Here is a 19,396-nt window from a genome sequence, read left to right as displayed (position 1 = left end):
ATCGTAACGTACGTCTATTCCTTTGCGCATTTAATTCAACTGTGCGGCGTCCAATCCTCTCGGAGGCCAATTGGGTCGGCGTCGAATTGGGTCGGCGTCCAATTGGGCCGGCGTCCGATTGTACCGGCGGCCAATTACCGGAGGCCAATCGGCGGAGGCCAGTTCGCGGTGCCAAATCGTCCTAGACCCAGCTTTAATACAATGTCCTTCTAGTAAGAATTGACAATTAACACCATTGAAAAGATTACAGTCCCTAATTTTATGTTGCGAATTGTGGTGACACCACACAATATTATTCTACGTCGTGAATATTATTCCAAGCAAGGAGTTTACGGTAGTACCTATTTACATTTCTTAGGATGATAATATAATAAGATTCTACAATGAACAAACAATGTTAGTTTGTGAAAGCTATAGTTAGCTTTTAGTGATATTGTATTGTAATTATTTACATTATTTAATTTGATTGGTTGAAAATGGGAAACACTGAAAGCAACGTGACGAGTGGTGTGAAAAAACAAGCTGGAACATCAACACAAAAACTTTATAAACTTGTGGATTTAAAAGGTACGTATGAATCTATCTAGGTACTAACAATTAATGTTTTTTTTTGTGATTTTACCGAGGCTTTGACTGCGACTCGCTGTCATATCGCCTCTTCTCTTCTAGAAGGAGATCCGTCGATCAGGTCCTCACTCCTATTCTGTTAAATAACTTTACAATTTTGCCTAGCTTTTCCGTCTTACCCACCGCCAGTACACCCTTCAATTCGTCGACATTCTCATAGATATCCGCAATTCGCAGCTGTACTCTGTGAAGTTCATATTTAGGGCATTGTAGTGCTATATGTACAATGTCCTCTAAAACATGACATTCATCGCAGAGCTGCGATTCGGTTTTTCCCATGAGGACATCAAATCTTTTGCCCATTGTGTGGCCTGTTCTTAGCCTCAGTATTAACTTAAGCTCATTCCTTGTCAAAGGAGACTCTACAAACCAGGGCACCAACCGTGGTGATGGTAGAATAGACTTACCCCATTTCCCCTTTTCTAATGATGCCCTATGGTGAAAATCTATCCACATACTTTGGCACATTTTCTTTATAGCCTCATTCCAGTCCAGGTTTTCTGGTATCCACTGATATGGCACCCCTGAATGGCCAGCTTGTTTGACAGATCATCTGCCCTTTCATTGCTCTCAATACCCATGTGCGATGGGATCCATTGAAGGCATAGATCTCCTCCTCTATTTTTCTTGGCGTCGATCTGGTCAAGGATGTGGTATGCTATGTTTGTACTGTTATGTGAGCGAGTTGCTGCGGCAAGATGTTGTAAAGCGCTTGCTGTTAAGTGTTACCTCGTTTACATAATTAATTGCACTTACAATATACACAATTGTCACAAAAAATTAAGTAAGTAAATCGAACCTTCTAAACCAGAGTTAAACCAGTGGGTGTACCTAACTGTAAAAAGGTACAATGCGGGAAATATTGGGTATACCATTGCCGACTCAAGTAGAAAGCCGATACATTCACAACGACTGGTCCTACTTTTTCCGCCCCTCCCGTTTTTGTCTATATATTACCTGTCATTGTTCTATAGAGTGCTCATACCGACGCGTATATCATATTCACACAGGGAATGGTTTGATTTGGATAGATGAGTTACATGATAAATAATACACTAGCATTAACACATCTTCTACAAGTGTAATGCATAGATCAATGCTACATATTTTTTGGAAATCGATATTATCACCGGTTTTTGTGTGAAGGACTAGTCTGACTTTGACAGCTGATGAATAACAGGAATGTATATTATTTACAAATAACACCGATAGTTAATATATTTGATTTGAGATTTTTTTATAACTCAATTGAAACGAGAAAGGGCGAATCAATATGTCAAGCAATCTGGGATCTGATTTTGACAGCTGAAAAGTGGACCACTCGTTGCTTGTGCAAAAAGTTATGCTCATGCTTTATTAATCTAAAGATGGCGATGGATATACTCAAATATGTATTTTCTATATTTACGTATGCATATGATATGATATTCAGGGGGATTTGGATTTCTGGGGTTTAATTGCCTGGTAAGTCATAAACCAAAACTGCCTCAAAAATATTGATCTATGGAGACTGGTTTTCGCATTTCTGTCTTATTAATCTATTCTGCGCAATGACATTAATATGGACGAAGCATCTAGAAAATAAAATGACACTCACTTTGTGTCGGGTCTGCCGGATGGCGAAATTCATATTTTAATATCGGTATCCTACGCTCAAATGAACATTCTGCTTGCAAGCGGTCTGGCGACACCGCTGGGTCTGCCCATACAAAATTTCTGACTGTCAGGTTTCGACTCCACCGTTATTATTGTGTTACAAAATGCCAATGTGCCTAGTTAAAAATTGTAAAAAAATCTACTAAACACTCCAAGAAAGATGGGATATCACTTTGCATGTATTAGTATTATTTATTATTTATAAAATGACATTTTAAGATATTGATGAATGTTTATTCAATGCAATTGAATGACAGGAACCATTGGACAGTCAGTCGCCTGTGATTCGCTGAGCTCACTTGCGTCTAATCTCCGAGAAGTCGTAAGTAACCGAGAATCTGTTTCTAACGCAATGAGTCATGACACTAATACGCCATTACAATAAAGGTTATATTACTATAAATTCTCGAAGCTTGTATCGCATAATGGAAACGGATACATCAATGGTCACGTGACATCTACCTATACATCTGTGAATGACTTTCATGCACAATTTCTCGTGCGCGCCGGGTATGAAGTGAGTCGTCCATTTAATATGTCATTGATTCTGCGGTATACCCACATTTGACCGGGGCTCGAAATGCACCGGAACGTGCCGGAGTGCCGTTCCGGTTCATAAAATCCCCAAAATTATCGCTCCGTCTCCTATAAATATTAATTTGACCGTCTGAGCGAGATATGTTATATAATAAAAAAATATAACACAATCATTTTTTAAATACATATATGTATAGAATTAGATAAGTAACAGTGTTAATATTTTCGTAAAATTATCGAGCGCTACGGTTCGTAATATTCTCCATTCCGAGCGCTGCATTTGACAATACAATAATACAACAGTATCTATGTGCCAGTGGCGAAGGGTGGAGGTAGGCTGTTAAGATCCGACATTGATAGTGCACACCAAGCTTTGTCAGTAAAATTAATGTGTTTGTTTTCGTTAAGGGGGATCATATAATAAACAAACAGAGAACCTAGCGGAAAAATACGAAGCTTGCAATTTGAGTTTTTTTTTGATAATTTACAATTTCAACTGCATTTAATAATAATTAATAAATATGTATCTGAAAACATTAAAAAGATTTCTTTTTTTTTTAAGCGAAAGATAAATTGTAAAAAAAATGTGAATTTGTCACATATTTGGTACATAGCTTTCGTTATTATTATCTACATAATTTTTATGGTTAAATTTATTATTAAAATTTGGTTTATTAAGTTTTCAAATTTTCCCCGTTTAGATTTTTGACTAATTCATAGTTTTAATATTTTTTATATCTATTTTAAAAAACATCGATTTTTATAAATAATATAAATGTGTATAACTTGAAATCCTTTTTATTTATATCAAATCGAGCTTAAATATTGGGACCATACCTAAATAAGGTTTGATATAAAATAAAAAGGTTTTCATGTTATACACATTTATATTTTACTTAATCTTAACGAACTGAATCGTCTCCTTCGTTACCAGGCGGTGGACTGCTGGTGGACATGATGAAGAGGGCCGCACAAAGCAAGCAGTACGCCGAAATAGACCATGCGATAAAGACCAAAGTCGAGCCATTCTTGTACAACAAAGGAAAGGGCAGATATTTACCCATTTCGCAATTGGTCTTGCTCAGGAACAAGGAGAGGGGACGCCATAAACAGGTCAGTGGAGGCATCTGCACTACTGCAGCGACGGTTTTCCTTGATGCAGATGCGGCAATCGATTCGTCAAGATATTTAAGAGGGGCCCTCGATACAGTTCAAACAGTCATACAATTGTTTTTAAATTATACCTTAAAAGGATGTGTGTTTCTCACAAATTGTGTAAAACAATACGGAAATGTTCGGGTCGGTGACCTCTATAGTTCCGGGAAATTTCGCGTCCGGAAAGTTCCCGGGAAAATTGGGGTGTTTGGCAACCCTAAATTAGATACGATCTATGAAAGATTAGTATGAATAATGCTATAGTTAATACTAACTTGACATGTCCATTTTAATGATAATTTTGCAGCTTCCAGTTTTAAGAGCGATGGAAAATCCTGACGACGATTTTGACATAGAGAAGGATTGGCCTGACGTTTCATCTGCGGAGTACGCACGCAATCCTATTGCATATAGAGACATCTGTTGGGATCTCAAAGTAATTATTTTATTAATTTCTCAACTAATTTTATCGTAAAATTGTTGCTGGATTTCATAGATAGATGGTGTAACTGAACTGTATTATTTAATAAATTATACAATTATGAACACCTTAATTTCTGCACCCATATAGCGGCGATTTTCGTTGACGCAATCGATTCGTCGGATAATTTGAAAGGGGGCCTCCAAACCCGTTATAAAATTATTAAATTATACCAAAAATGCTATAATTCCTTGACGCTCTTAAGTACATTCAAAGGTAAACTAAAAGTTTTAAAAAACTGTTCAACAAATGTACGTTTGTTGAAGGAAAATAGAAATAAATTTTATTTGTTTTACTTGAAATTCTTTTTATTTATATCTATGAACATCGATTAGGAAGACTTGTTGAATATGGTGAAATATTAACCATGATAATAGCACAAATTTATTGTCCTTTTGCAAAAGAATATTTTTTTAATTTAGTAAGTATCATACAGGAAAGGGGAGCTGTCGGTGAAACTATTTTGCATCTCTGTCTATTAAATGCAACGTCTCTTCATGCAGACCTCGCCAAACGATTGCTTCGGTTCTATCCTAAGCTCATTAACGACATCTACATCAGTGACGAATATTACGGTAAGTTTGCTATGGAATTAACACTATTTAATCGATATATCCCAGAGAATTATTATTAAATTATAATATAAATTCCAGGAGAAAGCGTGTTGCACATCGCAATTGTGAATGAGGATCCGTCCATGGTGAAGTTCTTACTGGACGCTGGAGCGGATTATCACGAACGTTGCTTTGGGAACTTCATGTGCCCTGAAGATCAGAAGCCTTCCAGAAATGATTCGCAGGATCATGAATGGGTGAACGTTCAGCCCGTCACCAATTATGAAGGGTAAATTCAATTAATAGTTACATATATATGCATCTTCCTTCCAGATCTGTCTAATGCATTCGTGGAGACATTGGTTGCGGTTGATAAAAAGTATTTATATAATTATTCAGCAACTCAACACTAGTGAAAGGAGTATAGGTAGATTATTTGTATGGAAAGATCACTACGTCAAACACATTCACTTTATCGCTTTGTGCTAGTCAAGTTTAGCAGTCGTTTAGTCCTCAACTTGGTGTTGCGATACCAACCTATTCTAAATGGGGCTATTCTAATACATAACTTAACTCCAAAATCAATAAAAAAAGATGGTGTTATGATAGTTAATTATTCCAGGTGTGAACTGTCAGGAGCAATACAATGCAATATATATTATAAAAGACATTTAAAATCTAACTGAGATATAGCGTTAACATAATTTCAGTTATTTTTTTAGGTTAAACACACATCACGTCAGAATTTATACTCGCATGTTTACTTTTGAAATCGATTTACTCAACTTGGTGATCAGTGATCACCCTTCAGCACCTCATATTAATAAATTTTATTGCAGATATGTTTATTGGGGCGAATACCCGCTAAGTTTCTCAGCGTGTCTGGGACAAGAGGAGTGTTATCGGTTGATGCTGGCGAGAGGCGCTAACCCTGACAGCCAAGATACAAACGGCAATACTGTACTTCACATGCTGGTCATCTATGAGAAACTGGTGAGTCTTTGAATATAACTTAATATTATGACTAGCGACTAGCCAGTCAGAGATTTGGAATAAGTCATCACATAGGTAATACCAGCGTCCTTCCGATTATGACTTGTTTCGTGCCAAAATTATTGAACCTCTTTAAGAAAAATTACCTGCAAGTTATTACGCATTGAAATTCATTTGTATCATATTTCATAGTGATATTATCATAAAACCGTAAGCATTTCAACATAATTTATGATTCACTCGATCATTTGATTCCATAAATTAAAATATAATATATGCAGTGTTTAATTGAATTTTAGAAACTAATCAACACAATCTGCAATTTGTAGTGTTAGTTTATTAATACTTACGATTTCCAAAGTTTAGTGTGCACTTATTTATGAAGGATCTTAACAGTGTACTTCCACCCTTCGTCACTGCACTGGTTATGTATGGATAATATTTTAATAATTATCTTTGTTATTCACAGCCAACATTTGACATGGCATATGAGGTAGGAGCGTCTCTGGCGGTTCGCAACGTTCTACATCTGACACCATTGACCCTCGCCGCAAAGCTTGCCAGGATCGAGATGTTCTTCCACATCATGAACATTGAACGGGAGATATACTGGCAAATCGGCAGTATAACATGTGCCGCATACCCGCTGTCTCAGATTGACACAATTGATATTGAAACCGGAAACATCAGCAAGGATTCCGCTCTCAATTTGGTGGTTTTTGGGGTAAGAAAATTATTTATTCGATACATAAAAACCTCTCGAAATCGCAAGAATGACAGCCTCATAAGTCGGAACAAACTTAAATCCAAATAAAAGTCCAAAATTGCAAATGACTCACAGCAGAGTTAGAGTAAGAATCTTGTTGTAGAGTTTTCTTAATAGCACACAAGGGATGAGGGGGTGTACGGGTCTGGACCGCCCTCCCCCAGAAACAGAAGAAATACAAATGATTTAGGAAAATGTAATTTTAATTTTTTTTATTCTTCACGAGGACCTGACTAAAAAAAGATTTGGGTGTCGAACAGTCTTCTGAATGGGTTGGCCCCATTCCTCTCGCATCTCGCATCATACAACACGCAAGGCCTGTGGTCAGTGGAAGACCCGTGGCACTCATAAATTGGTACAACCATCCGCGGCATGCAATGTTTGCTTTAATATTACAATGTAATGCATGTCTAAAAGACAGCGTGAACAACGCCAACAGACACTATTAATCTAAATAATTATTATGACCATTACTTGACGAGCATTCGGTAACCACTTGTGAATCTGGGGGTATGGGGAATGTGCCTGGAAATGTAGGGTGAAGACCGTAGTAAAAATTAAAATATTATACTGACATATACTTACTTAAATTGATATTAATGTGTACCTTCGTCATATCTCTCTCATGTGACTGTGACACAACCTCTTTGAAGAGTTCCGGAGAGGTTGAGGAATTACATATGGCTTAACATCAGTAATTTGAGCCATAGCACTGATCTATCTGGTGTTTCAGCACTTCTTCTGACTATCAATCTAATTAGGAAGGTAGGGTGTAGAGCGGATTGCTAAAAATCAATAGGTACCTATGTAATAATAAATTATTTTTTTTATTCAAATTATTAGCAAGTAGTGCAAGTACGTTATAACTAAAATTTGGAGAGATCCTGACACCGTTTAGTAATTGAGGTAATATTAATACTTTGATTTAAAATACAAAAGCTGATTGCCAAAAAGTAACACAATTGAGAAAGCACTTCACACAAGACTGCTACCGGCAGCTATCGAGGGTAGTTTTTCATATGTTTGTATCGAAGTATTATAGTTGTTACAATAATTTAGCCGTCAAAACTGTCTAACTTGCTCTAAAATTTAGCACAGCCAAGAGAGGTGCTGTTAAAATATAGCACTTATTGTAACAATTACAACTAACTTATTGTAATTGTTACAATAAGTGCTAATACTTCGATACAAAACTACCCCCGATAGTTGCCGATACTAGTCTTGTGTACAGAATAGATGTGCAGAGAGTATTGTAAAAACCACTGATTAACTTTGTTGCAATTAGATAGGACACGGATAGGTTAGTGATCAGGCACATGGGCCTGAATCTCGGGGGCCGCAGGTGTGTTTTCAAATTAAGTGTGACCTATGTAATAATTTCGTATTATCTGATTCTAGGATAAAGATGAGCACTTGGAATTAATGGACGGAGTACTGGTAGATTTACTAAAAACAAAATGGACCGCCTTTGTGAAGCGCAGATTCTACAGACAGTTTTTCCTGTTTGCCTTTTATTTCTTAATATCACTAGTCTGTTTTACGCTACGGCCGGGACCTCCTGACAAGACTTCTTCACCATCCTCAAACACCACAATGGGCAACTCCACCAGCAAAACATTACCAACCAATAACACGTTTAACTTATCGACTACAGCTTCACCAAATACCACTAATATAACACTGCCGGATAGCTTAACTACTAAGTCTAATGAGACGGCTAAATCTCAGTTTATAAGAACTGCTCGGGATGGTAATCATGTGTTTAATTCAAATCCTAATTGCTCTGACTCCAAAAACAACTCTTCAAGCAATGGTACGACACCATGTCAAAAACTGCGCAGTAACAGTGGAAGCTCATCTAAAGATTATCTTCCGAAAGGTATTTATTTAAAAATATATTTGCTGTGTATTTACTTTCGCTTGGTGAGCGTATAACTGCTGGACAAATGCCGTCATACAGTGGTACCCGAGGGGCACTAAATAGCCACAGGGACACCATAAAATCCACTGGATAGACGATATGGCAGCAAAGAGCTAGTGACCGAGAGGAGGGAGCTAGGGGAGGCCTTCATCCAGCAGTGGATCCACTCCGGCTGATGATGATGATGATGATGATATTTACTGTTTATGAAATATATTTTACTGTAATTTATTATCATGACCAACCTCACCTCAACTGCAACCATTGCCCCCATAAAGGTGGCGGGCTGACAGGGCTCTAGCCTGGGGAACTGGAGTTAGAGAGGGCATGATGCGTCATCAACATTGATATACTACTAGATGAGGAGTTCCCATACAAGTGTCATTTTAAAAATGTACCACAAAAGAAGATATTACGAATATCGTCTTATAATATTTCCTTGTAGGTATAATGCGTTAAGACCGTTAACATGGATTCCCAAATTTCACCCGTATTGCCCTGGCTGTAAAACTAAATTTGCGTTCTTGGAATAGTGACCCTAAGGGTGTCTGCAAACCAAAGCTTGCAAGCTACCAAAAATTCATGTCTGAGCGGACAGAGCAAGTCGTCATGCGCTGACTATTAGTTAGAGTAAGATGCAAGCTAGATCGGGCTTTATTGCCAAGTCGTTTTCGAGACAAATATTAAGTGAGCTTATATCGAGTTAAGTCCGCTGATATTAAAACAGTAAGTTTTAACACTGGCCGAGTCGCTGAAAATCGGGCGTCATTTTAAGAAGCATATGATTCATTCAGTAGTATATCAATGGTCATCAAGCTATGTAAGAAAACAGAAGACAAAAAGTGACTTTATAAAATTTCATCTCTTATTTTGCCCGTCGACCTAAAATTATTTATTTTATTAGGCACATTGCATTATCCTCTCATGATAATACCGACTTTTGGTGTCGTCTTGATTTATTGCCATTCATAAATACTTTTATTTTTGTCGATGAACCTGTCGTGCCTGAAAGACAGATGTTTTTTGATTAAAATGCATCGAGAATAATTTAGCTAAGCAAGTTAATTTTATTGGTCATTGAAAAATTTTCCCCGTCTTCTACTACCTTGTCCTGCATTATGAGTTCAAGTAAATCATACTTCTCATTGATAATGCAAAATATTGCCGTATACACCTATATGAGTATACACCTTTTCTGTGCTTGATAGTATCTATAAGTGGTTTTGTCTTATTGACGCATACTTATTGGTAATGTGATAAGCCCAAGATATCGTAATGGTCCGCCAACAGTCACATCTCAAAAGTTTTCAATCTTCTTATCGTCCATAAACAGTAAACGAAATTAAAACATACTCCTATATTATAGACAAAAGGAAGATTTCTAATTAAGACTAATACCAAAGACGGGATAAAAAAAGTATCCCTGGTATTTAAAAATTACTGACTTGTATGTGTATTATTTATATCACATGACTTCTTCTTCTTCTTCGGCCATATCCGCCCCTTAATTGGAGCATATGGACACAACGAGGCGCCTCCAAGAATCCCCATCGCTCGCCAGTCTTCTTGCATCGTTACATGTCAAATCAGCATCTATGTCACATGACAAATGGGAGTAATTCTATACACCAGAGCAACGTTACTTCAAAAAGACTTACCAATTTTATTTTATTGAAATATTTATGTTGAAAAATACTTTACAAGTCGAATCATTATTTTACAGAGCCGAAAAAAGTTGATAATTCATCAGAAAGTGAAATGGAAGAATGGTGGGACGACTTGACGGAAGAGTGCCGACTGATGCAATTTAATTCGTACCAAGCTAAGGTCTCACAGTTTCACTTTACTTATAAAATATAGTATACATTATATTAAATTCTACAGCTTTGTATATATGTCCAGAGATAATATGGTTTTAACTCTTATGCCGTGTACACACTGGCAACAAGTTGCTGGCAACCTCATTAAATTTTACAATAATTATCATAATTGCCTAAGAAATTTTACGATAATCATCATAATAATCGTAAAATCTAAAGAGGTTGCAAGCAACTTGTTGCCAGTGTGGACACGGCATTAGGTTCAGCAAAACAATAAAAATGATTCATATGAGTTACAAGTTACAATTATTCACTTAACGACATTGATCCGTACCTTATAGGTTAGAATTATAGCTGAGATTGCCCTATGGCTGGGCTCAATATTATACATCATAGCTGCCTTAAGGGAAGCGAAATTCCTTGGGTACAACATGTTTGTGGAGAACTTGATGACTGCACCGTCTCGGGTGATGTTTCTGTTCTCCTGCCTTCTGATGTTGGCACTGCCGTGGCTGCGGTTGGCGTGCATGGACGAGGCCGAAGACCATGTAGCTGTCATTATAATGTTAACAACAGCGCCATACTTTCTATTTTACTGCAGGTATTACACATGACTTGTATGATTGAAATTAAGTAATTTGAAAAACCTAATTATTAGTAGAAAATATAGAAAAAAATTTGGACGCAGTGGGATTTGAACTTAGGTCTTTCACATTTCAGAGAATGGTTGTTATCCATTAGTCTACCGATACATCCATCAATCATGCAAATAATAGCTAATAACTTAAATTACATTTACATTTACATTTACACGCCATAATTAATTTGGATTACTTCCGAGACCAACAAGAAATCATATTAGTTTCACAATTACCGTGCTTTTATTTTAAATAATGATTGAGTTAGGCATTCCTTGACAGACTTTAAAACTTTAGATAGCGTTGGTATTGTCAGCTGTAATGGATGCATGTTCAAATTCCACTCAGTATAAATATAATATTTTTTTTAAATATTTCTTCTAATAGTTTCTGAGGTACATATTCAAAATTATGGATGAAAATGGATATTATCTGGTGTGTTAACAGTAATTTTACATCTGTTTTTCAGAGGTTTCAAAACTGTCGGACCCTTCGTTGTGATGATATACAGAATGGTAATGGGAGACCTTTTGAGGTTTGTCTGCATTTATTTGGTTTTCGTCATGGGGTTTTCTCAAGGTAAACAAAATTCATTCTTCCTTGTAAGTATCTAACTTTACTGCTTCCATGTTTATTTTGCTATAAAAATATTATAAAAAACTCCACATAAATTAATAATGATCAGGACCATGTCTGTCTACTGATGTAATTAATACAATGTCTTTCCATCAAGAATTGACAGTTAACACCATTATTATAGAAACAGGCCCCCAGGTCAGGATCTTTGTCTGCCCCCCTACCTAGCGGGTTAAATGCAGTGTGACGCTCAACAGTAGCGTTTTCCAAATAGTTTTTGATGTACGCACAACCATAATAATATATTTTTAAATATTAATATCCTCAAAACCGAAATAGCTCCGCAGGCAATTTTTTATTCCTATTAGAGCAAATTTGTGATGTGCGTTTATCTAATTTATCTGGTTGACCCGCCACGCCGAGCCACCCTTGAGCCCGTGTCCCACGGCTAAAACTCTGTCAGCCCCCCTTGTGGGGGCCATGGAGTAGGTACAATATAACGTTGTGTCTAGCCCAATCAAAGAATTCACATTGTCATTACAAAAAACTGTATTCCAACTGGGAGCTGGAAAACAATCGTTGGAACCCCGAACCATAAAAAGAAATACCAAAGGCTACAAAAAAAATTTGACAGAGCCGAACCTATTTTTTCACTAGAACAGAACCTTTAATGAAAGTAAGGGTTGCACAAGTGACATTGAATGCAAATTTCTTAGGTACCTACTGACCTATTTATTAGTCATCATCTACTCAGGATTACAGCATTTCCATGAAACATAGTCTCAAAGGATGGTGTTTTCAGGTATGTGTAGGTCTGAAGCCCTGACAAATGCAATAAACTGCCAATAAGCTGCACAAAAATGGGACTAATATAATTGGTTGAGGACTTTGAATGCTTCCATTATTTTTTAAACTAGGATGTCAATATTTTTCAATGAATCAACTGCATCGTCTGCTTGACGGAAAACCACATCTGCTCTCAAAAGTTGTAATATTCGTATTCATTCCTTCGTTTGCCGCCCCTAAGCAACGCGTGACCTGCCTACCTCCATGGGATACACAGCTCTGTTTTGAACAAAAGAGGATGTTTAATTATCAGTAAAATTCCCTTTTTATGATCGGTTCGCTAACAATTATCGTGAGACGTAAATAGATTAGGTATATATAACTACAGATAAACTCGTCAGCTTTAATAAATAGTATGTTAAAATTTCAGCGTACTATATCATATTCTTATCCTTTGATAATCCGAATACACCTGAAGGAGTGGATGATACAATATCAAATCCAATGCCGAGCCCAATGGAAAGCGTAATGGCCATGTTTTTAATGTCGATGACTTCATTCGGTGACTATTACGGAGCGTTTGAAAGGACGGACCATGAAATAGAAGCAAAGGTTTGGATTTAAAAATCTTTAACAATTTACAGAACCAAATGAATGGACCGCATAACCTCTCGGAAGGTCAAGAGTGAAGATGAACTTTGCTCAGATGCACGGTACGGACGCCTAGCAGTATTCTGATGAATGCTACGGAGTACTATATGTGACAAAAACTATGCTTCTCGCAGTTCTCAGTCAAATCCCAAAAATCGAGAAATCGTGTATGTAATTGATTCCAACACATGGGTATTTGTGATGCATTCCCCAACCTTATTCCTTTAAATAAAAATAATTGTTAATCCAACTTTATTTTTATTCAATGAATTTTGTTGATGATTATTGATTTAAATTAAAAAAAGATAATCAAATTTTATGGAAAAGGATATATACCCATATAAATATGCAATATTTAAAAATGTAACATTCTTTATTGACAAAAAATAATAGATATGTAATATGTCAAAGAAAGAATGTTACATTCTTAAACGGATGTATGCCACAACCGCATTTACGCGCTCTACAAATCCGTGCTTGCAAGACGAGCCATAGAAAGTGAGCATGCATACACGCTGTACTTTACACTCATACACTAGCCCCGGTCGGTTGTTTTAAATAAATTAATACATTGTACACAATATACTGCCATCTCTTGTAAACATGGTGATATTTTTAACCGATATACAAGTGTTTATGATATAATTTTAATATATTTCTAATAATGATGTTTCTAAGGTTTTATTTTTTCATAGAAATTAATGGCCCGCCAGGTACCACCATTCTAATACCTCCCGGAATTTAAACATTGTGAAAATTAAGTATTAAGAAAATCAAGTTATTTGGAAAGATCCAGACGAATCAAAGTTAGATTTTAAATTACAAAAGATATTAGCAATTTTAACAGAATTTGGAATAACAATCAAATGCATAGTTATTTGGAAATTTCCACGTGTTTAGTATAATTGTATCGGCAGCTTAATTGGAAAAGATCACCAGCTGGATTGCGATGGATCTGGGTTCGATTCACGTCCAGTACATTTTTTTTCTAATAGATAAAATAATTTCTTTAGTAAAAGTCTGTTTTATAAAAGTTTTGTACTTTATTTACAAAAATCGGTTTTAGTGAGCTGGGTTTGGTCTTTCAAAACGATACTTAAATGAAACACCCGGGTTGTTAAATTGGACCTTCATGGAAAAATGGAGAAACAAAAGTTTAATTCAAATAAGTTCAGTTAACAATATTTGTTTTTGATGAATTTATTCTTACAGCTAATGTTCGTGATATACATGGTCATAGTGGCAATTCTGTTGGTAAACATGTTGATTGCTATGATGGGAAACACTTACCAGAAAATAGCGGAGACCAGAAACGAGTGGCAGAGGCAATGGGCGAGGATCGTGCTGGTGGTGGAGAGAGGTGTGCCACCCACCGAGAGACTAAGAAACCTCCTCACTTACTCCCAACCCATGTCTGATGGACGCCGAGCTCTCGTACTACGCTTAAATCAATCGGTGAGATGTTGATAGTTTACTGATTTCAAATTACTCTACATGCACCTGATAACTTGTAAATCACAATGACAGAAGTGTAAATTATATTTTATACTCTCTCATATCGTAAAACAGTAAATCGTCACCGTTTTAGCAAAACCATCTATGTGTCACTTTTATCAAAAATGACTTTTAAATACCACGTCATTCCTTATTTTTTTCTCTATAGGCCAGTAAAATGATCTATGTGTTGGGTAAACTCGCTCCGAAGTTATTTCAAAAAATAAAAAACAGCTATGTGTAAGGTTCAAAAACCACGGTTCACAAAAACAACTATGTGTATATTATAGTAACATATAAGTAAGATGGTATTTTGATATCGAGAGTGTAATGTTTTTTTACAGTTTGGCTACACATTGTTTGTTTCTATGTTATATGCTATGCATTATGGTCTTGCACGACGGTTTGAAAGATGCTTTCTCAAAAAGAGAGACAGGAAATATTCAATAATTTCTGGAAGATGCCTACATGGTCAATAGGGTATAGGCGAGAATTAATTTAAAAGTTGGATAAACAACTACAAACGCCTCGATGACAGTGGCCAATTGAAAGCAACAATGACAAGTAATAAGAATCTGACTGAAGATAAATAATTGGTAGTGCAACCAAAAATCAAAACGGAGAGATTTGTGGAAAAATGTTACATTATGGTTGGATCTAATTCCAAAGTTCCCACCCATTATTGCAGAGAAAATACCTCCAGGGTGTATGTGGAATCGTGTTTCCGATCCAAAATACAAATGCATGATGAATATAAAAAATGGTCTCTGGAAAATGGTCATAAAGCAGCTGAATATACTCCAGTATATTTACCACCAAAAAATCAGTATCCACCAACCACGTAAAGATCAGTGTGCCATCACTGCCATCTGCTGTAGTTATAAAATGAAGAATGTTTCAGAAATGGAATACAATAGCCACATTATTAAAAAAAAAAAAGATGCTAGAAGACCAAAAATGAAATGAAGGAGAGTACCAGAAGTATTACTGGACGGTTAGTAATCACAATGGATCTCCAAAGTGTGCTGCTATGTCCAAAACACAGGCACAAATGTATTATAAACAAAAGCTGCAACTACACAATTTCACCATATACATTCTTCATAATGTATCTTCTAATGAATTTGTCTCATCTCATCGAAAGCAGGACAATACAATGAAATAATTCTAATATCGGATGGGTGTGGATATCAAAACCGAAATAAATTATTCGCTACTGCTCTAAGTTATATCTTTAGAGAGAAAAAACATCGAGATTCAACAGCTTTTATAATATATATAATGAATCATTGCCAATATCACAGTCGAAATACATACATCTTCAGGAATTAAAAAGTGTAATAGAGAAAGATCACCACTATTTCTACGATAACCTAACATTTAAACCTGCTAATAGAAAGTAAACGAACTTATAAATATAATATCATCTCACTATTGCATTAATAATTAATAAAATGATATTGCAATTTATCACTAACGCACTATGTATATTTCAACTATTATTTATGTAACAGTTTTTCATGAATTTATTATTATTCACATTTTGATGAATAAATTAAACTATGTGTATTTACAAAACGGTCAAAACAACTTATGTGACATCACAAACTGTATTTTTATTATTTTTGTATTAAAAATAAAAGATTTTTGTAAACAAAATAATAATCTTAGACCATTTTCTGATTATAATAAAGCATTCTTCATAATTTTAATGTTTAAATGTAACATTATTTTTTTATTCAGTTTTATCCTTCTCCTGCACAATTTGAGAAAGTGCACATAGATGGTTTTGCTAAAACGGTGACGAAATGTTCATAATATTAATACTTTCGACCGAAGGTACTTGATGGAATTTGAATTTAAATTCTAATGGATTCAAGCTCTGTACTATTCCATTTAAGTCGTTTTTTGCGACCCGGGTTTCGCCTTTCGGCATCTTCAGGCGTCGTGTACACTCACCAAAGGCAAACACACACTGACAACGAACACCCTTAACTCTACCTTATATAGTAAAACAATACAATAAAGTAGGTAAAAACTCCATTACCTACCTATTTAGTCAGAAATTACAACAAAAAGTACAATAAACAAATTATGAATAGCTGAAGTGTCAGTAAAAAACCCAATTAGTAAAAACCCTATCTTATTAATAACAATACACTGGACAGCATATTATTATAATAAATCGTCAAACCTAATAATAGGTCAAAATTCTTTATAACAATAAAAAATACTAAACTCAAGAGGTGTAAATCGTCAATTCTAAGAAAAATAATTAATCGAGTTAACTAATGAGATGTCTATAATAATACTACTTACAAGGTACCTACTTTTATTTTTATAACATTATTTTTTAACAAAAACAAAATTATACATATAAACTCGCTTAATATAATATAATATATAACTCACCTAATATAATATATATATATATATTATACAATTATGCATACCTAAATCCTCATCCCTAGACTCTCATACAAATATATATAATCTCATACAAACATATATAAATTGTGTGTCAATACAATTGACCATAATATAGTCTCATATGTAAAACATCATATTATAGGATATAACAAAGGGCTACTAGGAAAGCTGAGTTGATCGTTCAATATAGGTAAGCTCTGCAACTGTGCTCTATTTATTTCTAATATTTCTTGGTAGAATAATTTATAATCACCCGTATGACTGTGAAGTAGTTTTGCACCCTTTTCAATGTCACACGTGTGTTTTTCATTTAATTAGTGGTTAGCAAACGTTGAAGTATCCTTCTCCAATCTTTGGACTGCTAAATGTTCTGAAATTCTAATATTTAGGCTCCTCGTAGTTTTCCCAATGTAAAATTTAGGACAGTTGTTACAGTCTAATTTGTACGCCTGAAGATGCCGAAAGGCGAAACCCGGGTCGCAAAAAACGACTTAAATGGAATAGTACAGAGCTTGAATCCATTAGAAGTAAATGTTCATGTTTTGACTTACCCGTACTTAGACATAATGTACAGTATAAGATCACTTTGTGTGTGTTCTCTAACACAATTGTTATGAGACACACTGTATAATATCGTCTCTGTTCTGGCAGAACACACTAACTGGAGAATACTAGTTTTGAGTAATTGACTTTGAAGTTGTTAAAATGTTTGAAATAATGGTCTATCATGTGAGTTTATTAAGTAATCGTAAACAGGATGACTTTAAAATAAAGACGGTTTCCAGACGGTAAAGTTTGAAATAAGGAACATTTTGGTACTAACTCAATATTTAATTTTTTCGAATTAGTGTCTTCTGCCAGAACAGTGACGATATTTAGGTATGCGAAATAAGTCTTGAAATTTGTCAAATGAGTTGAATACGCCAAATTAAACATAATGTATAAATGAGAAACAGAACAATGACTCTGAACTAGAATAGTAAAAACATTTATCACTTTACGTATTAGTAAGTAGTAACTGTCCAAAAGTGCTATCTTATAACAGCCCCTCTCTTGACTGTGTTAAATTGTAGAGCGAGACAGCCATCTCATTTTCAGTCGTCTAGATCTTCTCTTGCCCTCAGAGGACGCGTATATAGCCTACCTTGCTAGTAACTGCTCCGGCATTCTGCATTTCCATATTATGCCACTTGATCTTTTTGCCCCCATAAAGTATGTACAGCCAGTGACGTCCCGAGACCCATTTTTTATACTGTATTATTTATCATCCTTTCATGACACCAATATCTAAGAAAGGTGTTGTATGGATACGTTACTAACAAAATAAATAGGTACCACTAAAACATTCAAAAGTAAATTTACAAATGTGTTTACCCCAAAAGTGGGGATTTTTTTGACATACTTAGTGGCTTTTACATGTCATTTTTGCGATACATTAATTTGCTCCGTCTTGAGGAATTAAGGGCGATCCGTGTCGCTTTTCTTCTTCACAAAACTTATAATGATATTTTTAGTCTGAGATCACAAAGGTTTAGGTATTACTAAATCGATAATCAATATAATGACGGCGTGATGCTTTGATACAGACTAAAATCTAAGCAGAATAAACTAAACATCGCAAACCTGAAAAAAAAATCGTTAACAGTACCGTTAAACCTTTTTATGTTAATAATTAATACATTTTGTTTCCAACTAGTGAGCTGATTTTTTTAATGAAAAGATATATTATTCATTATTATTAAATTTAGGTAGCTATTTTTATATATACCAAATGATTCTACTCGATTTGCCGCCCTTCGAGTAACTGCCGCCCCCAAGCGGCTGACGCTTAATCTGCCTACCCCTACGGAACATCACTGTGTACAGGTTCTCATTATACAGATGCCATCTCCTTGAACAGCCTCAAAGATTCATATCAAGACTCTCCTGTCAAAGATATCCATATTTCTTTTTTCCTGTTGCCTGAGTGCCTAGTATTCTGAACAGGATACTTCAAGATACAAATCCTTTTGCGACGGAGACTACACATTTGGAATTTAATGTAATATGTTGTACTTTGCAGGATGATGATAAAGAAGAAATGAAAGAAATACTTGAAATGAAACGGACTCACGAAAGAATGGTGAAGAAACGGAAATTAGGAGTTACAAATAAAATGCCTCCAAGTCCCAAACGGAGCCTGTTCTAATGAAATGTAATTTAAATAATACTAAACAAATAAAGACATCATCATTGTCAGCTGTGGTCGATATACTGATTGAAGACCTTCCCTTTGTCCTTCCAGGCCTATCAATCAATGAACGTAATCAAT

The 19,396-nt window shown here is 35.4% G+C and overlaps 1 protein-coding gene across 1 annotated transcript; it reads left to right on the top strand.

Moving 5' to 3' along the window:
* Window positions 1-299: 299 nt before the first annotated feature.
* On the top strand, window positions 300-19,322 carry nan (transient receptor potential cation channel subfamily V member nanchung). Its single transcript, XM_085951087.1, has 14 exons — window positions 300-567; window positions 3,755-3,933; window positions 4,283-4,411; window positions 4,893-5,031; window positions 5,110-5,299; window positions 5,850-6,003; window positions 6,473-6,727; window positions 8,168-8,648; window positions 10,414-10,517; window positions 10,852-11,111; window positions 11,618-11,727; window positions 12,941-13,122; window positions 14,374-14,616; window positions 19,148-19,322. The coding sequence occupies exons 1-14, from the start codon at window positions 477-479 to the stop codon at window positions 19,271-19,273; spliced, it is 2,643 nt and encodes an 880-aa protein (XP_085807213.1). The 5' UTR covers window positions 300-476; the 3' UTR covers window positions 19,274-19,322.
* The last annotated feature ends 74 nt before the right edge of the window (window positions 19,323-19,396 follow it).

The sequence above is a fragment of the Rhyacophila brunnea genome, unplaced genomic scaffold, assembly GCF_057557595.1.
Source record: "Rhyacophila brunnea isolate RB1 unplaced genomic scaffold, BYU_Rbru_1.0 scaffold_24, whole genome shotgun sequence".
Classification (NCBI taxonomy): domain Eukaryota; kingdom Metazoa; phylum Arthropoda; class Insecta; order Trichoptera; family Rhyacophilidae; genus Rhyacophila; species Rhyacophila brunnea.
This window is presented reverse-complemented; position numbering and strand designations above follow the sequence as displayed.